Source organism: Lissotriton helveticus, chromosome 3_1, assembly GCF_964261635.1.
Source record: "Lissotriton helveticus chromosome 3_1, aLisHel1.1, whole genome shotgun sequence".
NCBI classification, from domain to species: Eukaryota; Metazoa; Chordata; class Amphibia; order Caudata; family Salamandridae; genus Lissotriton; species Lissotriton helveticus.
Window position 1 is genome coordinate 1807568985 of NC_136061.1, and position 27879 is coordinate 1807596863.

Here is a 27879-nt window from a genome sequence, read left to right on the forward strand (position 1 = left end):
ATGCCTCCAGAACACAAATTATCTAAATGTGACTTTAGTTTATCCCTTACATCTAAATATACCATGCGCATTTTATGTTGTATGGGTAAAGCTCCTTTTTTTAGTTTTATTTTGTGTGTATAACCTTTCACCTCCCCCACAACATTTTCAAAAACTTTTTTGTACCTATCAAGAATTGAAGTCAAGGAAGATTCCTCCAGAGAAATATTATTAATGGAAATATCCCTCAGTTTAATTGGATGACCAGAGCCTGGACATAAATGTACTCCTAATTTACCTAAATCATACCATCCAACACATTTTTTTGCCATCAATAGTCACATAAATCTTAGTAAAAATCATGCGATCTTCAAATTTTAAAAAATCTTCAAAGATACCTAACATCTTAATATCAAAATTACCAAAGGCTCTAGTATTAATATCTGAAACTGTGAGATTGACACCCACCCAATTTTCATTAAAGAAAACATCAGATAAAATGGTCACAGGTGATCCAGAATCAGCCATAGCCTCAAAAGAAACATCTCCAACTAAAACAGTTCCCAAGGGAGCTTTAAAAGGAAGCGTAAGGTTATTGATAGAATTATTGAAAGAATCATCATAAATAGTGAGAAGCAACTTTTGCATATCGTGTTCAACATTTGAAATGCTAGAATTTCTTCTCGGAGCTTTGCATACAGAAGAAAAATGCCCAACCTTCCCACACTTGGTAAAAAATTTTTTTAAAGCAGGACAGTCATAAGAATTTGCTAAGTGTGATATGGATCCACACCTAAAACAACTTAAACTGTTATCTCTACTAGTTTTGACACTGCTCTTACTATGAGTCTGAACAGAACAAACAGGAGAATTGTTAGTACTTTTTACATCTTCAGCAGCAATAATTTTTAAAGACTCAATAGACCTTTTAATGCCTTTAGCTAAGTCTGTAACTTCAGCTAAAGTAGGATTACGACATGCAAGAAGTCTTTCTTGTATCTTTTTTGATCCACAATTAAATACAAATTGATCTCTGATTGACAGATCAACATAAGCTCCAAATTTGCAGTTGGCAGCTAAAACTCTCAAGGCTGCCACATATTCTTCAACAGTTTCATCAGATAGCTGTTTTCTTTTATGGAAAGCATGTCTTTCAATCATCACATTCGGTTCATCCTCAAATTGCTTCTCAAGCCTTGCTACAACTTCTTTAAAAACATTCCAACCATCTCCTCCATCACTTGGTAGCGCTATAGGCACAAGATTCTTAAAAATTTCGATTGCAGCTGTACCCAGATAACTAAAGAGTATTGCATTTTTTCTTTCTACTGAAAATGTTGTACCATCAATGGCTACAATATAGTTTTCAAAGGTTTCAAACCCTTTTTAGGTCTCGCCTGTCGATGCGCATGCGCATCGAGCAAGCGAGACTATAGGGGCTCATCCAGACTTTATCTAACTTTCAAGGAATCGTGGCGATTCCTTGCAGTGCCCGTGACTTTTAAGCTCAATGCGCATGTGCATTGAGCTTAAAAGCGCGTGCACAGCCGCCCGCATTCCTCCGACACCTTTGAAGTGAAACTTAGCTTCACTTCAAAGGCCCGGCTTGTTCACACCCACATGCCGCTCTGCCCCGCTCCGCCCCCTCCCCTGAGTCATCCTGCCTGCCCCTTCCCGCCGTGTCGCATTTCTCCTCCCCCCTCCCCTCTCCCCTCTCCCCTCTCTTCCCTCCGTCTTGTTTTCTTTGATGCTGGTATTGCTGGCAGCGGCATTGCGCTTGGAGGGACAGCAACAACATAAAACTGACCATGAAGTTAATCACAGGACCCTGCAGCCGAAGGCTTCGTGCACTGAGCCCTCCCGGCATACACATAATTTTATCGCTCTCTTTCTCTCGCGCTCTCCCTACATCTATAGCTCCCCCTCCCTCTCTCCTGTCTTCCTCTGTCTCACTCTAACTGTGTTCCTCCCTCTGTCTCACTCCCCCTCTCTTTTTCCTCCTCTCTCCCTCCCTCTCCGTCTCGCAGCTTAGATTCACGTTTCTGCCTGTTTCACTCTCTCTTCCAACTCTCACCCCCTCTCCATTTACTTACACAAATCTCGCAGATACCCCAAGCAGCGGTGCACGCAGTACCAATCCTTCTGTTATGCCACATCTCGCAGCTTAGATTCTTTCGCTCTTTCTTTTAACTCTCCACGTTTCTGCCTGTTTCACTCTCTCTTTTAACTCTCACCCCCCTCTCCATTTACTTACACAAATCTCGCAGATACCCCAAGCAGCGGTGCACGCAGTACCAATCCTTCTGTTATGCCACATCTCGCAGCTTAGATTCATTCGCTCTTTCTTTTAACTCTCCACGTTTCTTCCTGTTTCACTCTCTCTTTTAACTCTCACCCCCCTCTCCATTTACTTACACATATCTCGCAGATACCCCAAGCAGCGGTGCACGCAGTACCAATCCTTCTGTTATGCCACATCTCGCAGCTTAGATTCATTCCCTCTTTCTTTTAACTCCCCACGTTTCTGCCTGTTTCACTCTCTCTTCCAACTCTCACCCCCCTCTCCATTTACTTACACAAATCTCGCAGATACCCCAAGCAGCGGTGCACGCAGTACCAATCCTTCTGTTATGCCACATCTCGCAGCTTAGATTCATTTGCTCTTTCTTTTAACTCTCCACGTTTCTGCCTGTTTCACTCTCTCTTTTAACTCTCACCCCCCTCTCCATTTACGTTTCTGCCTGTTTCACTCAGCCACGCAACGCCACTCAGGCACGCAACGCCACTCACGCACGCAACGCCACTCAGCCACGCAACGCCACTCAGCCACGCAACGCCACTCACCCACGCAACGCCACTCACCCACGCAACGCCACTCATGCACGCCACTCACACACGCAACGCCACGCACACATGCAACGCCACTCAGCCACTCACTGCCACTCTGCCACGCAACGCCACTCAGCCACGCAACGCCACTCACCCACGCAACGCCACTCACCCACGCAACGCCACTCACCCACGCAACGCCACTCAGCCACGCAACGCCACTCAGCCACGCAACGCCACTCACCCACGCAACGCCACTCACCCACGCAACGCCACTCACCCACGCAACGCCACTCACCCACGCAACGCCACTCAGCCACGCAACGCCACTCAGCCACGCAACGCCACTCACCCACGCAACGCCACTCACCCACGCAACGCCACTCACCCACGCAACGCCACTCACCCACGCAACGCCACTCACCCACGCAACGCCACTCACCCACGCAACGCCACTCTGGCACGCAACGCCACTCTGGCACGCAACGCCACTCTGGCACGCAACGCCACTCTGGCACGCAACGCCACTCTGGCACGCAACGCCACTCTGGCACGCAACGCCACTCTGGCACGCAACACCACTCAGCCACGCAACGCCACTCAGCCACGCAACGCCACTCAGCCACGCAACGCCACTCACAAACGCAACGCCACTCACAAACGCAACGCCACTCACCCACGCAACGCCACTCACCCACGCAACGCCACTCACCCACGCAACGCCACTCACCCACGCAACGCCACTCACCCACGCAACGCCACTCTGGCACGCAACGCCACTCTGGCACGCAACGCCACTCTGGCACGCAACGCCACTCTGGCACGCAACGCCACTCACCCACGCAACGCCACTCACCCACGCAACGCCACTCCCCCACGCAACGCCACTCCCCCACGCAACGCCACTCACCCACGCAACGCCACTCAGCCACGCAACGCCACTCAGCCACGCAACGCCACTCAGCCACGCAACGCCACTCACCCACGCAACGCCACTCACCCACGCAACGCCACTCACCCACGCAACGCCACTCACCCACGCAACGCCACTCTGGCACGCAACGCCACTCTGGCACGCAACGCCACTCTGGCACGCAACGCCACTCAGCCACGCAACGCCACTCAGCCACGCAACGCCACTCACCCACGCAACGCCACTCACCCACGCAACGCCACTCACCCAAGGAACGCCACTCAGCCACGCAACGCCGTTAGTATGTATAGCATTGCACCTAAAAAACAGTTAATATTACAACCCACAAACGCCAGCACCTCTCCCCTCTGTTCCCGTACACATCCAGGCTCGCAATTCAACTCCCCCTCCCCAGACGCCAGCACCTCCCCTCTCTGTCCCTGCACACAGCCAGGCTCTCAGAACACAAAAAGACTTGAAATTGAAATCGTCTACAAAATGAAATAATGACAGACGCATTACAAGCTACATGGCCTTGTACATTCCCTAATCAGCAGACCTACTATTCCCACCCCTCCCTCTACAGCCTGCTACGCCAAAAATAGCGCTTGTATCTATAGCATTGCACCTAAAAAAAATGTAATATTTTGACATGTTTATAAACGGAATGAAACACACAGAGTCAGTTCAATTCAACGGGCCTACTATTTCCCTCCTCCGACACAGAGTGACATCACAGAGCCTCTAGCACATCCACGTGACTAAACAGTCCTCGCAACCCGCCATAACCCCCAACAATACGACGGACCTGCTGGGACCATTCTTTAATACCATTTACATGAACACAAAGCCAGGCCACAGACTCCAAGGCTTTCGTTACCAAAACTCCAGGATGCTAGACTACTTTAAGCGCCGTGTTCAAGATTGTAATCACTTGTGAAGTTCCTTTGGGGATGTGCTAATTTAGAACAGCAGGATGCGAGCCGGGTGTTACCTCGAGAACAACAACAAACCCCCCCAAAAACAAAGTCACTGGAAGAAAATACTAACACTAGAAACGTGATGCTTTTTCGCTAAACTTAAACAATCCCACTGAACGAAAATACTAACACTAGAAACGTGATGTTTTTTTAACAAAAATTATTTACTTCACATAACCATGTCTAGTATTTCACAACTTCCCTCTACAGCGTGGTATTTAAAATCGGCCTATTCTACGTCGACGCTTGTACAGACTAAAGATTTCTTATGTTGCCTTCAGTGGAACATTTCCGATGTTGCCTTCTTTTGGATAACTACCATATTTCTTATACACACACATTAAGGGGCGCATCCGCAGCAGCCTCACCCTCACTCACCCTCACTCACCCTCAACCCCTCATGCTATTTTGAAGGGTAACTTGGAGCAGACAGTTCAAGTCGAATTACGGTAAGGCCACTCAGCCACGCAACGCCACTCAGCCACGCAACGCCACTCAACGCCACTCACCCACGCAACGCCACTCACCCGCAACGCCACTCACCCACTCACCCACGCAACGCCACTCACCCACGCAACGCCACTCACCCACGCAACGCCACTCACCCACGCAACGCCACTCAGCCACGTAACGCCACTCAGCCACGCAACGCCACTCACACACGCAACGCCACTCACACACGCAACGCCACTCACCCACGCAACGCCACTCAGCCACGCAACGCCACTCAGCCACGCAACGCCACTCAGCCACGCAACGCCACTCAGCCACGCTTCGCCACTCAGCCACGCAACGCCACTCAGCCATAACACTTCACGAGCAGTCCCGGCCTTTTAGCTACAACATTGCATTCTGGGACTCGTAGTTTTGTTTCTTTTAGTAATAAAACGCTAGCAAATAATGGAAGGACCGGCTGAATGCGTTACACAGATATCTCGAAGACCTCGTTAGAATAACACCGCTCCAACAATACGTCATAGCACACCGTCATGCACTGCCTATGGAACCAATTCATACCGTGCTTGAAAGTGTATTAAAGCCAGTCTTAACACAGGGACATCAGAACAGCAAGCATGTTGGCGGCAGCAGCCCGCAATGTGCATTTCTCCTACACCCCCTCCCCACAGCAATGCCCTCCGTCTGTTTTACAATTTGAAGAGGTGCCTCCTCACATTTCACTTCACTGCCTTCCAACCTCATGTTTGAAACTTTAGTCACCATCTCCTGTTTGTCGTACCCCAAGCAGCGGTGCACGCACTACAAATCCTTCTGTTATGCCACATCTCGCAGCTTAGATTCATTCCCTCTTTCTTTTAACTCTCCACGTTTCTGCCTGTTTCACTCTCTCTTCCAACTCTCACCCCCCTCTCCATTTACTTACACAAATCTCGCAGATACCCCAAGCAGCGGTGCACGCAGTACCAATCCTTCTGTTATGCCACATCTCGCAGCTTAGATTCATTCGTAACGCCACTCACCCACGCATCGCCACTCAGCCACGCAATGCCACTCAGCCACGCAACGCCACTCAGCCACGCAACGTCACTCAGCCACGCAACGCCACTCACCCACGCAACGCCACTCACCCACGCAACGCCACTCACCCACGCAACGCCACTCACCCACGCAACGCCACTCTGGCACGCAACGCCACTCTGGCACGCAACGCCACTCTGGCACGCAACGCCACTCAGGCACGCAACGCCACTCAGGCACGCAACGCCACTCAGGCACGCAACGCCACTCACCCACGCAACGCCACTCAGCCACGCAACGCCACTCAGCCACGCAACGCCACTCAGCCACGCGCAACGCCACTCACACGCGCAACGCCACTCACACGCGCAACGCCACTCACCCGCGCAACGCCACTCACACGCACAACGCCACTCACACGCGCAACGCCACTCACACGCGCAACGCCACTCACCCGCGCAACGCCACTCACCCACGCAACGCCACTCACCCACGCAACGCCACTCACCCACACAACGCCATTCACCCACGCAACGCCACTCACCCACGCAACGCCACTCACCCACGCAACGCCACTCACCCACGCTACACCACTCACCCGCAACGCCACTCACAAGCAACCCCACTCACAAGCAACCCCACTCACACACGCAACGCCACTCACACACGCAACGCCACTCACACGCAACGCCACTCACACATGCAACGCCACACACACGCAACGCCTCTCACACACGCAACGCCACTCACACACGCAACGCCACTCACACACGCAACGCCACTCACACACGCAACGCCGTTAGTATGTATAGCATTGCACCTAAAAAACAGTTAATATTACAACCCACAAACGCCAGCACCTCTCCCCTCTGTTCCCTTACACATCCAGACTCGCAATTCAACTCCCCCTCCCCAGATGCCAGCACCTCCCCTCTCTGTCCCTGCACACAGCCAGGCTCTCAGAACACAAAAAGACTTGAAAGTGAAATCGTCTACAAAATGAAATAATGACAGACGCATTACAAGCTACATGGCCTTGTACATTCCCTAATCAGCAGACCTACTATTCCCACCCCTCCCTCTACAGCCTGCTACGCCAAAAATAGCGCTTGTATCTATAGCATTGCACCTAAAAAAAATGTAATATTTTGACATGTTTATAAACGGAATGATTAAATCAAAAAGAGACTAGCTCAAGTTACTTTAGGGGAGGGGGAAGACTCTGGTATGTTTTGTCACGGAGTGTGAACACCCAGCAGGTGTGTTCAAAAAGCCCTCACCCACCAACCTAGTTGGTGGCATGCTTCATCATCGGGCCCACCCAGTGGCACCTAGCGTGCCCCGGGTGTGCTTCAACGCCTGACTACAGCGGAGCTGGTATTTTACTGAGTGTGCGGTGAAGATAGTTAAGGAAGTGATGTTAAAACGGCTGAACGGTGGTCCCAGTACCCGTAGGTAAAATTAGACTTTAATACCTGGGCCTCCGTCAGCGGTTAAAAATAAGGCAAGGGGATGTAAGGGGCGAGTTACGACCTCTCACATCCAATGGGTCAACATGTTTCAGCCAGTGCCTTATGACTAGACTGGCTTTCTTCAGGAACTAAAATAAGTGAGTGCAAACTACCTAGTGGGGGTGTAGGGGAGACTATGTGTCTACACGCCCTAAAGTGTATCTACGTGTGAGAGGGGGATTCCCTTCTCAAGACCACGCAAGTTATTTGCTCAGTCTGACCTCAAGGTTGGGAGGTGGCAAAGGCTTGACCAGTACTTCTGGGTTGAGCCTGCTCTGGACCTGTAGTGCCTCCTTCGCATACCGGTCATATAACGGAATGAAACACACAGAGTCAGTTCAATTCAACGGGCCTACTATTTCCCTCCTCCGACACAGAGTGACATCACAGAGCCTCTAGCACATCCACGTGACTAAACAGTCCTCGCAACCCGCCATAACCACCAACAATACGACGGACCTGCTGGGACCATTCTTTAATACCATTTACATGAACACAAAGCCAGGCCACAGACTCCAAGGCTTTCGTTACCAAAACTCCAGGATGCTAGACTACTTTAAGCGCCGTGTTCAAGATTGTAATCACTTGTGAAGTTCCTTTGGGGATGTGCTAATTTAGAACAGCAGGATGCGAGCCGGGTGTTACCTCGAGAACAACAACAAACCCCCCCAAAAACAAAGTCACTGGAAGAAAATACTAACACTAGAAACGTGATGCTTTTTCGCTAAACTTAAACAATCCCACTGAACGAAAATACTAACACTAGAAACGTGATGTTTTTTTAACAAAAATTATTTACTTCACATAACCATGTCTAGTATTTCACAACTTCCCTCTACAGCGTGGTATTTAAAATCGGCCTATTCTACGTCGACGCTTGTACAGACTAAAGATTTCTTATGTTGCCTTCAGTGGAACATTTCCGATGTTGCCTTCTTTTGGATAACTACCATATTTCTTATACACACACATTAAGGGGCGCATCCGCAGCAGCCTCACCCTCACTCACCCTCACTCACCCTCAACCCCTCATGCTATTTTGAAGGGTAACTTGGAGCAGACAGTTCAAGTCGAATTACGGTAAGGCCACTCAGCCACGCAACGCCACTCAACGCCACTCACCCACGCAACGCCACTCACCCGCAACGCCACTCACCCACGCAACGCCACTCACCCACGCAACGCCACTCACCCACGCAACGCCACTCACCCACGCAACGCCACTCAGCCACGCAACGCCACTCAGCCACGCAACGCCACTCACCCGCGCAACGCCACTCAGCCGCGCAACGCCACTCAGCCGTGCAACGCCACTCAGCCGCGCAACGCCACTCAGCCGCGCAACGCCACTCAGCCGCGCAACGCCACTCAGCCGCGCAACGCCACTCAGCTGCGCAACGCCACTCAGCCGCGCAACGCCACTCAGCCGCGCAACGCCACTCAGCCACGCAACGCCACTCACACGCGCAACGCCACTCACACGCGCGACGCCACTCACACGCGGGACGCCACTCAACGCCACTCAGCCACGCAACGCCACTCACCCACGCAACGCCACTCACCCACGCAACGCCACTCACGCAACGCCACTCAACCACGCAACGCCACTCACCCACGCAACGCCACTCTGCCACGCAACGCCACACACGCCACTCACACACGCAACGCCACACACACGCAACGCCACTCACACATGCAACGCCACTCACACATGCAACGCCACTCACACACGCAACGCCACTCACACACGCAACGCCACTCACACATGCAATGCCACTCACACACGCAACGGCACTCACACACGCAACGCCACTCACACACGCAACGCCACTCACACACGCAACGCCACACACGCAACGCCACACACACACCCACTCACCCACGCAATGCCACTCACCCACGCAACGCCACTCACACACGCAACGCCACTCACCCAAGGAACGCCACTCAGCCACGCAACGCCACTCACACGCAACGCCACTCACACACGCAACGCCACTCACACACGCAAGGCCACTCACACGCAACGCCACACACACACGCAACGCCACACACACACCCACTCACCCACGCAATGCCACTCACCCACGCAACGCCACTCACACACGCAACGCCACTCACCCAAGGAACGCCACTCAGCCACGCAACGCCACTCACACGCAACGCCACTCACACACGCAACGCCACTCACACACGCAAGGCCACTCACACGCAACGCCACACACACACGCAACGCCACACACACGCCACTTACGCAGCAATGTTCACGATTTTCATAATAAAACGAAGAACACAACTTTTATGGCAAACATTGCATCCGGCCTCTGACCCGTTCAGCACCACACCTGTCTTTACATTTATTTTTTGCCAAAGAAAATCATCGACCATCTTTCTCATTCACCCAATGTATTTTCACGTTGGCACACACACATTTATGGACGCATCCGCAGCAATTTTCAGTATTTTCATACTAAACATAAACGCCACAACTTTGAGCCAGTATATTACAAGAGTTGTATGTTTAAAAGTGAAACTTTGTATACTTTGGATGCTTTATATATACCATTTTTAAGTGTAACTTCGAGCAGACAGTTGAAGTGTCATTACACTAACGTAAAAAAAAAAGGCCCTTTGCTTTGTCAGTTCCGAGCAAAATCTTATGTGGCCTTAAGGGAGTTGCCCAGGGAAGTCTACTGGCGCGCCAATGTCGAAACTCCATCTGCATACACATTCAAACATTCACACTTCCAAGTCGCGCACATCAGCTAGTGTGACTTTTCCTTGGGGCAAGGGAAGGACTAAAAGCTTTGATCCTTTCTTAAACCAAAAAAAAAAATATATATTCTTGCATCGTTACCCCCTATTTAAGCAGAGGGACGGGTCACTTTAAGTCATACTCTCTTTTTACCTGCGAGGACAGAACTTCGACTTACAGAACGGCGCTGTACTTGCTGCTATCGACCAACAGCCACTGAAAATTTACGGCATTCAATCTTAGAACGTAAGTGCATGCAAGTTTTATTTCTATACATCTAAGGGACAGTATTGATACATTTACTTGCGTTTATTACAACTGTTACTATATCAACATCGCACCTCTGTTAAATTATTCTGCGACATGTTTGTTTGCAAATCTACATTTTCTATGGTAATACTTAGCAAAGGACTACGTAATTTCTCAAACAGGTCATACCTTTATTTAAACCAACCGATACATATTGTTTTTTTTATCGTTATCTCTTGTAGGTTATTGGTACGCTTTCAACATTTCCTTGATAGGGGCAAAGAAACTGCGCACCAACATATATCATGTAAGTACAGCCAACTGTTCACTCTTCTACACAATTTTTACTTCCGTTCCTAACACTCCGACTCGCCACACAGAACATTCCTTCCAATAATTCAAGGCACAACATAAGTTTGACACACACCCATTCTTTCTTATATTTAATGCAACACAGTAACTACTCCTAATTACAACATGACACACACACCTTTTTACGTCTGTTACTATTACCTTTTCACGCACACACGGTTAAGAACACATACTATATAACACGCACGGCGAATTGAGTGCAACCACAACAGAACACTCCTTACTATTTTTTTCACTGCTTCACAGCAATACAGTAAACAGGATGATCGGACTGAACAGTGAACAGAGCTCCAGCTTACACTACTCACACACACCTTGTCAGATTATCTGTCAAGATTACATGCATACCGCTTCCATTCTCTGATTAAATGTAACACAGTAACCAGTGCAAGTTACAAGATGACACATACCCACCCTTTTTTTTACATCTATTACTATTAACTTTTCATGCACACACTGTTAGGAACACATACTATATCACACGCACGCCGAAATGAGTGCGACCACATTAGAACACTCATTATGCTTTCATTTACAGCTTCATAGCAAAACAGTAAACTGGATGATTGTACTCAAGAGTCAACAGAGCTGCATCTTACACTAATCACACACAGCCTGTCACATTAGGCAAAACACTGACTGCCACCCTTATACAGCACGTGCGACTCAAACGCAATCTAAGATCATAGCACTTCGCCACTACAGCACCAAACTTTCAGGAACAACTTCAAATTGCACATTTATTTGTACGCAAACAGGCTACACTTTACAACATTCACCCGCAGCTTTACTGGCACACATTAAGTAATCCAAGTTACTAGCTGACACACGAAAACATCCGCTCGTACAACTACTAGTATTACCTTTCCACAAACACGCACCCAATAACACATTAGCCAGGATTTGCGGCCTACAAAAATAAACACTTCACTTTACAGTTACTACACTATTCCCAGGCACATTGTATCATTCGGGAGAATAGTACAGCCATAAACCGTTCGCAACACTTCGCCACACCACAAAAAAAATTTCATGCACACATTCCACGAACAAGGGCACTTTCACACACACCATCTATTACATGGCTACTCACAATCTTTCTCTCAGGGGACAAATTTAATGTTTACTTTGTGTCCAAGGACCGCATCGGTGGGGGCAGGGTCAGTGGTTAAGGGTCGGGTCTACAGCAACAACATAAAACTGGCCATGAGGTTAATCACAGGACCCTGCAGCCGAAGGCTTCGTCCACTGAGCCCTCCCGGCATACACATAATTTTCTCGCTCTTTCTCTCTTCGTCTCCCTCCCTCTCTATAGCACACTAATCACACACACCCTGTCACATTAGGGAAAAGACTTCATCTTACACTAATAACACACAGCCTGTCACATTAGGCAAAACACTGACTGCCACCCTTATACAGCACGTGCAACTCCTACGCAATGTAACATCAGAGCACTTCGCCACTACAGCACCAAACTTTCAGTCAGAACTTCTAATTGCACATTAATGTGCACGTAAACAGGCAACACTTTACAACATTTACGCAGAATGCATTCATTCGCAGCTTTACTTGCACAGTTAGTAATCCAAGTTACAAGCTGACACACGGAAACAGCCGCTCGTACAACTACTAGTATTACATTTTCACAATCACACATCCAATAACACATTAGCCAGGACTAGCTGCCTACCCAAAATAAAACTTGACCTTACACTTAATACACTATTCACAGGCACATTGGAACATTAGGGGGAATAGTACAGTCATAATCCGTTCGCAACACTTCGCCACACCACAACAAACTTTTCATACACACGATCAAGGGGACTTTCGCCCACACCCTCTATTACATGGCTACTCACAAGCTTTCTCGCAGGTGAATAATTTACTGTTTACTTTGTGTCCAAGGACCGCGTCGGTGGGGGCAGGGTTAGTGGTTAAGGGTCGGGGCGACAGCAACAACATAAAACTGACCATGAAGTTAATCACAGGACCCTGCAGCCGAAGGCTTCGTGCACTGAGCCCTCCCGGCATACACATAATTTTATCGCTCTCTTTCTCTCGCGCTCTCCCTACATCTATAGCTCCCCCTCCCTCTCTCCTGTCTTCCTCTGTCTCACTCTAACTGTGTTCCTCCCTCTGTCTCACTCCCCCTCTCTTTTTCCTCCTCTCTCCCTCCCTCTCCGTCTCGCAGCTTAGATTCACGTTTCTGCCTGTTTCACTCTCTCTTCCAACTCTCACCCCCCTCTCCATTTACTTACACAAATCTCGCAGATACCCCAAGCAGCGGTGCACGCAGTACCAATCCTTCTGTTATGCCACATCTCGCAGCTTAGATTCTTTCGCTCTTTCTTTTAACTCTCCACGTTTCTGCCTGTTTCACTCTCTCTTTTAACTCTCACCCCCCTCTCCATTTACTTACACAAATCTCGCAGATACCCCAAGCAGCGGTGCACGCAGTACCAATCCTTCTGTTATGCCACATCTCGCAGCTTAGATTCATTCGCTCTTTCTTTTAACTCTCCACGTTTCTGCCTGTTTCACTCTCTCTTTTAACTCTCACCCCCCTCTCCATTTACTTACACAAATCTCGCAGATACCCCAAGCAGCGGTGCACGCAGTACCAATCCTTCTGTTATGCCACATCTCGCAGCTTAGATTCATTCCCTCTTTCTTTTAACTCCCCACGTTTCTGCCTGTTTCACTCTCTCTTCCAACTCTCACCCCCCTCTCCATTTACTTACACAAATCTCGCAGATACCCCAAACTGCGGTGCACGCAGTACCAATCCTTCTGTTATGCCACATCTCGCAGCTTACATTCATTCGCTCTTTCTTTTAACTCTCCACGTTTCTGCCTGTTTCACTCTCTCTTTTAACTCTCACCCCCCTCTCCATTTACGTTTCTGACTGTTTCACTCAGCCACGCAACGCCACTCAGCCACGCAACGCCACTCAGCCACGCAACGCCACTCAGGCACGCAACGCCACTCAGCCACGCAACGCCACTCAGCCACGCAACGCCACTCAGCCACGCAACGCCACTCAGCCACGCAACGCCACTCACCCACGCAACGCCACTCACCCACGCAACGCCACTCACCCACGCAACGCCACTCACCCACGCAACGCCACTCACCCACGCAACGCCACTCACCCACGCAACGCCACTCACCCACGCAACGCCACTCAGCCACGCAACGCCACTCACCCACGCAACGCCACTCAGCCACGCAACGCCACTCAGCCACGCAACGCCACTCAGCCACGCAACGCCACTCAGCCACGCAACGCCACTCACCCACGCAACGCCACTCACCCACGCAACGCCACTCACCCACGCAACGCCACTCACCCACGCAACGCCACTCAGCCACGCAACGCCACTCACCCACACAACGCCACTCACCCACGCAACGCCACTCACCCACGCAACGCCACTCAGCCACGCAACGCCACTCAGCCACGCAACGCCACTCACCCACGCAACGCCACTCACCCACGCAACGCCACTCACCCACGCAACGCCACTCACCCACGCAACGCCACTCACCCACGCAACGCCACTCATCCACGCAACGCCACTCAGCCACACAACGCCACTCAGCCACGCAACGCCACTCACACACGCCACTCACACACGCAACGCCACGCACACATGCAACGCCACTCAGCCACGCACTGCCACTCTGCCACGCAACGCCACTCAGCCACGCAACGCCACTCACACACGCAACGCCACTCACACACGCAACGCCACTCACACACGCAACGCCACTCACACACGCAACGCCACTCACACACGCAACGCCACTCACCCACGCAACGCCACTCACCCACGCAACGCCACTCACCCACGCAACGCCACTCAGCCACGCAACGCCACTCAGCCACGCAACGCCACTCAGCCACGCAACGCCACTCACACACGCCACTCACACACGCAACGCCACGCACACATGCAACGCCACTCAGCCACGCAACGCCACTCAGCCACGCAACGCCACTCAGCCACGCCACTCAGCCACGCAACGCCACTCAGCCACGCAACGCCACTCACATACGCAACGCCACTCACACACGCAACGCCACTCACCCACGCAACGCCACTCTGCCACGCAACGCCACTCAGCCACGCAACGCCACTCAGCCACGCAACGCCACTCAGCCACGCAACGCCACTCAGCCACGCAACGCCACTCAGTGAATAATTTACTGTTTACTTTGTGTCCAAGGAACGCGTCGGTGTGGGCAGGGTTAGTGGTTAAGGGTCGGGGCGACAGCTACAACATAAAACTGACCATGAAGTTAATCACAGGACCCTGCAGCCGAAGGCTTCGTGCACTGAGCCCTCCCGGCATACACATAATTTTATCGCTCTCTTTCTCTCGCGGTCTCCCTACATCTCTATAGCTCTCTCTCCCTCTCTATAGCTCCCCCTCCCTCTCTCCTGTCTTCCTCTGTCTCACTCTAACTGTGTTCCTCCCTCTGTCTCACTCCCCCTCTCTTTTTCCTCCTCTCTCCCTCCCTCTCCGTCTCCCTCCCTATCACCCTGCATCTCACTCCCTTTCTCTTCCTCTCCCTCCATTTCCCTTCCTTTCCCTAACTTTCCCTTCCTCTCTGTTTTTGTATATAACTCTCCATTTGTCTCCCCTTTATTCCCTCTCTATCTTTCTACATTACTTGCACACTAACTGGGTACATTTTCAATATTACACGCACAGCGCATTCATTCTCAGATTCAATGCAACACATTAACCAGTCCAAGTTACAAGATAACACACACACATTTTTTTACGTCTCTCAGTATGAACTTTTCACGCACTCACTCACTCTCTCTCTGTCCCCCTTTTCCTAACACTCCCTCTCTCTCCCTCTATCATCTCACCCTGCCTGTGTGCCACCCGTGGCGCATACACTCACAGCAGCACTAGAGCTCTTAACAGGTCTTTAAAACACTATTTACATGTTAATGTGCCCTTTATGGGAAAAATTCGAAAAAATCTCTTCTAAACATTATGTATTTTTTTTCTCCTTTCAGATTATTAAAACAACAACAAAAGAAACAGAAGTTAAGGTAAATACTACTTTGCCACTTAGTTTAAATTTTTTTAAAAGTTCTGACCTTACAGTCCCCAAAAAAATTTGTTAGTTCACAAACCTTCTTAATTTACATTTGTTGATAACAACATTTCAGTATAACTTATAAAATGCAGAGATGCTTGAAAGCAAGTTACCATCAAGGGAATAGCAAATTTAATAGCAAATCACAAGGTAAGCAATGCTTACCAAATAGTGCTTTTGCTGTCTTGCACAATTTATGCAAGCCAGTAACTACTTGGAACTCTAATGATCTGCATTATATCATGGACCGTGGGGACGCTTTATATCTCCAAATGCATTCTATTAACAACGAAACACTTATGCATCCAGATGACCTGCCAAGGTATATAGACCACAATCAAGAGATATATTCACTTTTGCTACGGAATGCTTACTACGGTGATGTCCTTAAACGTTTTGATAAAGCCTACCCAGATATTAGCACAGCATTAAATGTTACTATTAATAAGCACTGTGGTGTTCTACTTTGTATGAATGTTTATGTAATAGCTATTTTCAAACATATGCAATCATACTTTGTATTTGATTCACATAGTAGGGACCATGAAGGCATGCCTCATTCAAACGGAACATGTGTTACAATTGCATTTAATTCGTTTGAAGGCCTAATTCAATATGTTATGAAACTAGCATATAACTTTACACATCAGGCTGAGCAATGTGTCCAATTTGAATTAACACCAATAGATATAAAAGTCATTCAAAGGAAATCCTTTACAAAAGCACTTACTGTGCATAAAAAAAATAGTCACCTACCGCAAGAAAGAAAAATTTGGGTACATACTACTGAATGTACTCCTAATCAGACGATAACATCAACATCAATGTCTTCTGATGATTTACTGAATAAAAGTAAGGGAGGGAATAGCAATAGTAATCATTTAGCACAATTACCAGGTAATAGTAAAGCTATACAGGGAACAAATAAACAGTCTCGGAAAAGAAAAAGGGATTCAAGTACATGTCCAACGAAAGTTGTACAAAGAAAAAAAGTTAATACAGCTGAAGAAGACATTACCAACAGTCAACTAAGTGCTACTGATAATAACATCCCCATCTTCACGCAGGGCCAAAGACAGAAACGAGGTAAACAAATCCATACAATCATTCGCAAATTCCACCGGGAAATATTGCATGGCCCAGAGTACATTTGTACTCTTTGCAATCAACTGTGGCATAAACAAACGTTGCAAAATATACGCAGTGTTAGCCAATCTGAAATTTTCAACAAGTGTAACATTAGTAACAAGAAAACCAATTTTATATGTAAGACTTGCTATTATTACATTCGCAAAAACAAAATACCACCATGTTCTATTGTAAATGGCATGGGCTTCCCAAATGTACCAGTTGAATTAGAATTATATGATTTAGAAGAAAGATTAGTTTCACCTAGGATACCATTCTTACAAATTCGGAGTCTGCCACGCGGTTTTCAAAAATCATTATCAGGAGCAGTAGTTAATGTACCTGCAGATGTTATGACAACTGTTACAATTTTACCAAGGCAAATTAATGACGCCATGACAATCCCAGTGAAATTAAAAAGGAAATTAATCTATAAATCATATACACATTATGAGAATATTAGACCAAATACAGTAAAAAAGGCAGCTACTTGGCTAGCTAAAAATAGTACAATGTTTAATGAATATGGTGTTACGATTAACCCTGACTGGGAGTATATACCTCCAGAAATAGAATCTCACAATGAGACTTCTGAGACAAACAATTCATCTGATAGTTCTGACAACATAGAAGCTGGGAATTTGGATACTATGTTAACAAATGAAACTATTACTAGTAATTCGCTGAATGTGTTAAGTTTCGCTCCAGCTGAACATAACACGCCAAGAGGTTTATATGAGGATAAAGATTCAGAGTTTTTGGCTTTCCCTACTATTTTTTGTGGTGAACGAAGGCCTAACAATAAGGAAAGACACATACCGGTACATTATAGTACTATTTGCCAAGCAGAGTTAAGGAGTTATGATAGAAGAGTCGCTAAATCTATTAGTAATATGTTTTTTAAACTGAAGAAATTACATATTAAGCAGATCCATGGTAAAATCAACATTTCCATCAGAAAACATTTTACAGATGGGAATAAAATAACTGCTAAAGACATTAAATGTAATATTGCCAATGTTTTTCAGTTTAATGAGGGGTACAAAGTATTAAAAACTATACGCAGTTCACCTCCATATTGGGAAGGTTGCAAAAAAGATATTTTTGCAATGATAAGGCAACTTGGCATACCCACTTTCTTTTTGACTTTATCTGCTGCTGAAACAAAATGGCACCATTTAATAAATATACTATTGAGAGTTAGAAACTTAAAGGAATGTACAGAGGAAGAATTCTTAAACATGTCTTGGGAAACTAAAAGTAAATTAATACAAGAAGGTCCAATAACATGTGCAAGACAGTTTGACTATCAAGTTAGGAAATTCTTTAATTGTGTTTTGCTGAATGGCACTAATCCAATTGGGGAAATAGTAGACTACTTTTACAGAGTCGAATTCCAACAAAGAGGTTCTCCACATATACATGCATTACTCTGGGTAAACAAAGCACCATTGTATGGTGTTTCACCAGTCGAAGAAGTCAATAGCTTTATTGACAAATATATCACTTGTCATAAGTCTGAGGACCCTGTTTTACAACCGTTAATAAATCTACAAAGGCATGGTCACACCAAAAATTGCAGACGTAAACAGCAACGGACATGCAAATATCAATATCCCAAATATCCAATGTCAAGAACGCTCATATTAGAGCCATTAACACTTGAGGAGACAAATAAGCAATGGCAAGATAATATGAAAATAATACATGAAGCTATGAATAATACTACTTTTAATACACTTTCTTTTGAGGACTTTTTAGAGTTCATTAAAATGGATGATAAAGAATATATTACTTCTATACAAACTAGCTTACAAAAAACAACTATTTTTTTAAAAAGAACACCAGGCGAATGCTTCATCAATAACTACAATAGTACTCTTTTAGAAGCTTGGCGAGCAAACATAGACTTGCAGTTTATACTAGACCCTTATGCTTGTGCAGTCTATATTATCTCATATATCAGTAAATCGCAAAGAGGAATTAGCAAACTTCTAGCGCAAGCTGCTAAAGAGGTAACAAGCAATAGTAATATCAAAGATCAACTTAAACACATAGGAAACAAATTCCTCAACTGCACAGAAATTAGTGCTCAAGAAGCAGCATATCTAATTCTTCAAATACCATTACGGAAAAGCTCACGATCATTTGTATTTATTAATACTAGCCGTCCAGAGAAAAGAACTTATTTAATGCGCGATATCGAAACTATTAATAACTTGCCCGAAAATTCAACTGACATTCAATGTGAAAATATTATTATTAAGTACTGCAAACGGCCACAATCATTAGAGATGTGCACGTTAGCAGACTATGCGGCTGATTTCAACTATGTGAAGAAAAAAACACATGGGAAAGAAATAAATGATTGCGAAGATTTACTTGCAGAACAAAACTTTTACAGCTCAGATGAGGAAGAATTAGAAATAGAATGTAGTCACGGAAATAAACAACAAAAGAAACAGAATTATGATTATGCTTTAAATAAGCGCAGACAAGGGAAAATAATACGCTTTTGCAGATTTAGCAAAAATAATGAACCAGAAGAGTATTATAGAGAAATATTAATGTTGCACTATCCATGGAGGGAAGAAGAAAAAATACTAATCAACAAGGAAACTTACTATGAGAGGTATCTGGAAGTTAAATCATTTGTTGACACACAACTAAAAATCTATAACAAACAGCATGGCGAAGTTACAAACATTATTCATGAACAGTGTCATGAAAATGTAATTTCACCTCCTCTATCACCAACTGTTAATATACAGACAGAAGACCAAAATCCAGAACATAATAATAGATATGATTTGGCTCTAGATTTAGGAATTAGAACTACAACTGAAGAACAAAGCTTAACTAACGTTATTTTACCCAATGAAAAATACCAACAACTTATGCAAAACTTAACGGAGGAACAACTTAATTTTGTTTACCATCACTTGCATTGGTTTAAAACTACAAGCACTCCATGCTATACTTTTTGCACTGGAGGGGCTGGTGTTGGGAAAAGTTTTGTAATATCTGCACTATATCAAACTTTACTACGCTATTATAACACTAAGGCCGGTGAAAATCCAGATAATGTTTATATCTTACTTACTGCTCCAACAGGAAAGGCTGCCCATAATATTAATGGAAAAACACTGCATAGCACTTTCAAAATACCTGTGTCGCAAAGTTTGACTTATAAACAACTGAGTCATGAACATAGAACTGCTCTACAAATGGAAATGATGCATGTTAGAGTTGTTATTATTGATGAAATTTCAATGGTAGGACACAATATGTTGAATTTTATACATAACAGGCTTCAAGAAATTAAATCATCTAATGAACCATTTGGAGGAATTTCTATTTTAGCCATTGGTGACTTTTACCAATTAAAACCTGTATTTGACAGATACATTTTTCAGGATTCTACACAAATGTATGGTCCTTTAAGTGCTAACTTATGGAAAGAACATTTTAAAATTTTTGAATTAACAAAAATTATGCGCCAAAAAGAAGATCTACAATTTGCTGAATTACTAAACCGATTGAGAGAAGGCAAGCATACTGAGGAAGATATTTCACAAATTAAGCAAAGGGAAATACAACCTGATGAGACTTTATTAGAAACAATTCCATATATCATGTCAACTAATCTAGAAGTTAATGAAATTAACCAAAAGGTTTTAGAACAACATTGCAAAGATTATCCAGTCTACATAACAGTAGCAAGCGATACCGTCAGTTCAGATTTGTCTGAAAATGTGAAAAAAACGATTCTTAAGCAACTGCCCAAAGATCCACAGAAAACAATGGGCCTTTCACATACATTACACATTGCCTTACAACTTCGTTATGATTTAAGTTGCAATGTGGATGTCAATGATGGTTTAACAAATGGCGCAACTGGTGTTGTACAATTAGTTGAATTGATTAACAATACACCTATTATCGTTTGGTTGTTATTTGACAATCCCACTATAGGACAAACAACCAGACAACAATATAAACACTTATTTCATTCACAAATACAAAATACATGGACACCAATACATGCTATAGCTAGACATTTCCAATACACTAAAAAATTTATTACCATTATACGCAAGCAATTTCCTTTACGCCAAGCATCAGCACGCACTATACATCGCACACAAGGTGCAACTCTCGAACCACTTTATATACACTTTAATAACAGCAAGATTCATCATTTGCATTATGTTGCTATTAGCAGGGCAAAATCAATACAAAATGTATATGTACACAATTTTGATGAACGTAAAATTGTAGTACATCCACAAGTTAATGAGGAAATGCACAGATTAAGGACAGAAATGCCACTTGAAATACATATCCCACAGTTACATACATACAGTGCACATTTCAATATCATTGCACACAATATCAGATCACTACAGAAAAATTTTTCATCTATGGTAGCGGATAGCAATATATTACAAGCAGACATTATTTGCTTAACTGAGATCAACACTACAAGAAATGCTACAGCTAATGATTTCACGATAGAACAATATCATCACATTATATTTGATAAATTTCATACATACAACACAAACCATGGAATGATTATGTACTACAAAAAAGATTTATTTATATTGCCTATTTATGAGACACTTGAAGGGATTGACATTTTACATTTTACTCTACAGATTGGTAACACAGATTTCCTTATTATTATTTTATACAAACCACCCCTAAAAAGTATAACTTCTCTTTTTGATTTCATCACAAATATTACGGATTTTTACCCCACACACAAATTCATTATTATAGGTGATTTCAATGTGGATGTATCTCAACAAAATGCAAACAGCAAGCAATTACTTGGATTCTTTGAAACGCAATTACAATGTCAACAACTCATTAACAGTTACACAACTAACTACCAATCCATTTTAGATCATATATATACAAATGTCCAACTACACAACTATGGTACTTTAGAATGCTATTACAGTGATCATAAAGCAATATGGGTTTGTATTTAACATGTTATGTCACATTTTCTATTTCAGATGATGTCTATTGAAGAAATTATGAACATTAATACCGATGACAACAAACCATACCAGAAACCAATAAGAGTTAATGTCATCAACTGCTCAGGGAAAACTACGTACAAAAATGCTAAACAAGAGCAGAAAATTTTATTCCATTTGGCTTTAGCAGATAAAACTGGAACAATAAAATGTACTTGTTACCAAGAAAATTTATATGAGCAAACGAAAAATAACTGTGGACTACTGATACGAAACTTTATTATCAAAAACAAAACAATTTTAATTACAAAACAAACTAAAGTAACCAAATTTCCTGCAATGGCAATCGAGGATGGCCTGATCCAACAAGCAAACAACATTTTGCATCCGCCTGCACCATCGGCTTCTCCCATCAAGGAAATAAAACGGGCAAGTCTAAAAAGCCTGATGACCGTTTCAGGGACAATAATTGCCGTAAGTATGAACACAAACATGTCATCATGTCAACTAAAAAAAAATATTGTCTCGCATTTGAAAAGTTGGACTTATTAGTATTGTAAATGACATATCTTATTTATTTTTTACTTTTTTAAATTGCAAGTCTAAATAGCACACCTATGTCATGTGACAGGCAGACCTGCTCTTAGGGCAGGTATGCTTGCCACATGGCACCTGTGCCCTTTTTGGGGATGCCAGAGGGTGTCAAAGTGACACCCCCTGCACCCTTCTGAATTCTTTAATTACCGATTCGGTAAATAACAAATCGATAATGCCTAATCATTCCTATGGGCTTCAAAGCCCATAGGAATGAATGGGCATTACCTATTCGGTATTTACCGATTCGGTATTTTAAGAATTGTTAAGGATTCGGTACGAATACAGATGTTGGGACCTACATACCATTTACCCATTTTTAAATACCAAATCGGTATTATTCGGTATTTCAAAATAGGTAAATGGGATTTACCTACATCGTGCCCTTAGTAACTTCACTAACAAGCTCAAAAAAGGTTGCATTATACACTCTTTCACACTATGTTGAAAGTAAGAGTTTTGGGAAATATAATAGGCCAGTGCTTTGGGCTATACTACAAATTCAAGTACTCTCCACAAAGCCTTTTTTTTTTAAAAAAAATGCAATATGGTAGAAAGGATGTTCATTTGGGTCGTGAAATCTAATACATTATATTGCCAGTCATACAACGCACTACTACTATGTGGTTTTACTGTCACTATTTTATAGATTTGCTCTTTTTGGGTTTCCCAAAAGAACGCAAAGACTGTCTTTACATCAATGCCTCACCCTCAGTCACCCTGACTCACCCTCAACACCCCACCCTCACTCTCCCTCAACACCTCACCCTCAACAATTCACCCTTAATGCCTCACTCACCCTCAATCTCACTCAACATCAATCACCCTCAACACCTCCTCCTCACTCACCCTCAATCACCCTCACTATCCCTCAACACCTCACACTCAAAAACTCTACACTTCTCCCTCAACTACTCACTCACCCTCACTCTCACTCAACACTTCAACACCTCAGCCTCACCCTCAACATCAATCACTCACCCTCACTCACCCTCATCCTTACTCACCCTCAACTTCTCACCCTCACTCACCCTCAACACCTCACCCTCACTCACCCTCAACACCTCACCCTCTACAATTCCCCCTTAATGCCTCACTCACCCTCAATCTCACTCACCCTCAATCACCCTCAACACCTCCCACTCACTCACCCTCACTCACCATCACTAGCCCTCAACACCTCCCCCTCAAAAATTCTACACTTCTCCCTCAACTCCTCAGTCACCCTCACTCTCACTCAACACCTCAACACATCAGCCTCACCCTCAACAACTCACCCTCACTCAATCACCCTTACTCACCCACACTCACACTCATCCTTACTCACCCTCAACTTTTCACCCTCAATCTCTCACCCTCAACACTCCCTCACTCTCACTCACCCTAAACACCTCACCCTAACTCAGCCTCACTCACACTCACCCTCACATAACACCTCATCTTCACTCATCCTCACTCACCCTCAACCCCACCCTCACTCACCCTAACCCTCACTCACCCGCAACACCTCACACTCAATCACTCACCCTCACCCTCACCCTCACTCATGTCATCATATGTACTAAAAAAATGCATACTTGCCTTACACACACAGTACACCCAAGCAGCGGTGTACGCACTACCAATCCTTCTGTTATGCCACATCGCGCAGCTTACATTCCTTCGCTCTTTCTTCTAACTCTCCACGTTTCTGCCTGTTTCACTCTCTCTTCCAACTCTCAACCCCCTCTCCATTTACTTACACAAATCTCGCAGATACCACAAGCAGCGGTGCACGCACTACCAATCCTTCTGTTATGCCACATCTCGCAGCTTAGATTCCTTCCCTCGTTCTTCCACGTTTCTGACTGTTTCACTCTCTCTTTCAACTCTCAACCCCCTCTCCATTTACTTACACAAATCTCGCAGATACCCCAAGCAGCGGTGCACGCACTACCAATCCTTCTGTTATGACACATCTCGCAGCTTATATTCCTTCGCTCTTTCTTCTAACTCTCCACGTTTCTGCCTGTTTCACTCTCTCTTCCAACTCTCACCCCCGGCTCAATTTACTTACACAAATCTCGCAGATACCACAAGCAGCGGTGCACGCACTACCAATCCTTCTGTTATGCCACATCTCGCAGCTTAGATTCCTTCGCTCTTTCTTCTAACTCTCCACGTTTCTGCCTGTTTCACTCTCTCTTCCAACTCTCACCCCCCTCTCCATTTACTTACACAAATCTCGCAGATACCCCAAGCAGCGGTGCACGCACTACCAATCCTTCCGTTATGCCAGATCTCACAATCTTCCATCACACATGGAGCTGGTACAGCACAGGCAACGGCAATGCAAGCTTCACTCAAACACGGAGCAGGTACAGCACAGGCAACAGCAGTGCAATCTTCCCTTACACATGGAACAGGTACAGCACCGACAGCAGCAGTGCAAGCTTCCCTCACACACAGATCAGGTACACCACAGGCAGCAGCAGTGCAAGCTTCCCTCACACATAGATCAGGTACAGCACAGGCGGCAGCAGTGCAAGCTTCCCTTACACATGGAACAGGTACACCACCGACAGCAGCAGTGCAAGCTTCCCTCACACACCGTCACACACCCTCAGCTTCACACACCCTCACTCACCCTCACACACACACACACACATACAACAACAAAAAGAAGAATAGAAATAAACTATCCTAATCCACACTCTAACTCCTAGATTGAAATCCTGAGTCCTAATTCACCCTACAAATACACTCTTTCACTCTATGTAGAAAGTACGCGTTTTGAAAACTATAATATGCCAGCGCTTTGCTGTATACTACAAATACAAGTACTCTCTACAAAGCCATTTTTTGCAATAAATATTGCTATCATTTAGGAAGGATGTTCATTTGGGTCGCTAAATATAATACATTATATGGGCATTCATACAACGCACTAATAATATGTGTTTTTACAGTCACTATTTTATACAATGCTTACTTTTTCTTTAGGAAGAGAACGCAAACACTGTGTTTACCTCAATGCCTCACCCTTAGTCACCCTCACTCATCCTCAAAACGTCACCCTGACTCACCCTCAACACCTCACCCTCAACACTTCAGCCTCAACGCCTCACTCACCCTCAATCTCACTCACCCTCAATCACACTAAACTCCTCACCCTAACTCACCCTCACTAGCCATCAACACCTCCCCCTCAAAAACTTTACCCTTCTCCCTCAACTACTCAGTCAACCTCACTCTCACTCAACACCTCAGCCTCACCCTCAGCCTCACCCTCACTCACCCTCAACACCTCACCCTCACTCACTCACCCTCACTCACCCACACTCCCCCTCATCTTTACTCACCCTCAACTTCTCAACATCAATCACCCTCAATCTCTCACCCTCAACTCCTCACCCTAAATGACACTCACTCAGCCTCACTCACACTCACCCTCATCCTTACTCACCCTCAACTTCTCACCCTCACTCACCTTCAATCTCTCACCCTCACCCTCTCACCCTCGCTCACCCTCACTCACCCTCACTTACATTCACCCTCACACTCACGTAACACCTCATCCTCACTCACCCTCACTCACCATCAACTCCTCACCCTCACTCACTATCAACACCTCACACTCAATAACTCACCCTCACCCATGTCATCATGTCTACTTAAAAAATGCATAGTTGACTTACACACACATTACACCTTTAGTAACTTCAATAAGTAACTCAAAAAAATTAGAATTATACACTCTTCACACATAGTAGCAAGTATGACTTTTGGAAACTAAAAGATGGCAGTGCTTTGGTGTATACTACAAACACAAGTACTCTCTACAAAGCCATTTTTTCAAATAAACAATTCAATCTTTTAGAAAGGATGTTCATTTGGGTCGTTAAATGTGATACATTATATTGCCTTTCATACAAGGCACTAGCAATATGTGTTTTTACAGTCACTATTTAATAGAATGCTTTCTTTTTGTGTAGGAAGAGGATGCAAAGACTGTGTTTATCAATGGGCAAGATACCCCACTCAAATCGATTACAATAAAAGATGCAACTGATGATATAAAAGTGACACTGTGGAGAGAAGCGTCACAATTTAAAATACATATTGGGAAATATGTTACCCTGACTCACGTCACTGTACATGAATTCAATTGCCAAAAAATATTGAATACAACGCGCCATAGCAAAATGGAGGTAAGCACAACAAACAAAACTTTTGTCAACTATCTCTGCTCAGCCACTCTTGGACTTTCACCCAGTCTTGCCCTTTCACCCACTCTGCCCCTTGCACCCACTCTGGACCTTTTACATTTCACCCACTTGGGACCTTTCACCCACTCGGGAGCTTTCACCCACTCGGGAACTTTCACCCACTCGGGACCTTTCAACAACTCTGGCCCTTTCACACACTCTAGGCCTATCACCCACTCTAGACCTATCACCCACTCTAGACCTATCACCCACTCTCGACCTATCACCCACTCAAACCCTATCAACAACAGGGACCCTTTCACCTACTCAGTCCATTTCACCCAATCTGGCACTTTCAACCACTCTGTTCCTTTCACCCACTATAGGCCTTACACAAAACATAAAGTATACAAATTTAAAAACTAATTGTTGCTTTTGTTTTCTCTCAACAGGTAACAGCCCCACCAGAGGAAAAGATGGACATTCTAATTTATGGTGTTGAAAGCTCTACAGAGCAAAATAGTATTATCACAATAAAAGTGACAAACACAGACGAATATCAATCTATGCCCATCGAAAACCAGATCTTAATTAAATGGTTTATGTTAGATGAGGAAGTTGACAACATCGGAGATGCCCTTGTCCACTTTTTGCCACAAACTTTTGAAGTTGTCTTTTGTAATGGCCAAATCATAAAGATTCTGCACGAAAAAAACGATGACATATGTTCTGACTAAATTTTGCATGTTGCCAGGATATCTTATTTTTGTACAAAGTTAAACAATAAAT

At 45.1% G+C, this 27879-nt stretch overlaps 1 protein-coding gene across 1 annotated transcript; it reads left to right on the forward strand.

Annotated features, from left to right (window-relative positions):
• LOC144824327 (uncharacterized) lies at nt 1-27879 on the forward strand. Its single transcript, XM_078683444.1, has 6 exons — nt 1-85; nt 10935-10999; nt 16108-16143; nt 22346-22783; nt 26878-27093; nt 27543-27879. The coding sequence occupies exons 1-6, from the start codon at nt 1-3 to the stop codon at nt 27825-27827; spliced, it is 1125 nt and encodes a 374-aa protein (XP_078539570.1). The 3' UTR covers nt 27828-27879.

Bases quoted from the DNA above. Each gene is read 5' to 3' on its own strand.
- LOC144824327 (XM_078683444.1), top strand. From the start codon at position 1: ATGCCTCCAGAACACAAATTATCTAAATGTGACTTTAGTTTATCCCTT. The intron at 22,784-26,877 runs GTAAGTATGAAC...CTTTTTGTGTAG, and splicing joins TTTCAGGGACAATAATTGCC to GAAGAGGATGCAAAGACTGT. The intron at 27,094-27,542 runs GTAAGCACAACA...TTCTCTCAACAG, and splicing joins CGCGCCATAGCAAAATGGAG to GTAACAGCCCCACCAGAGGA.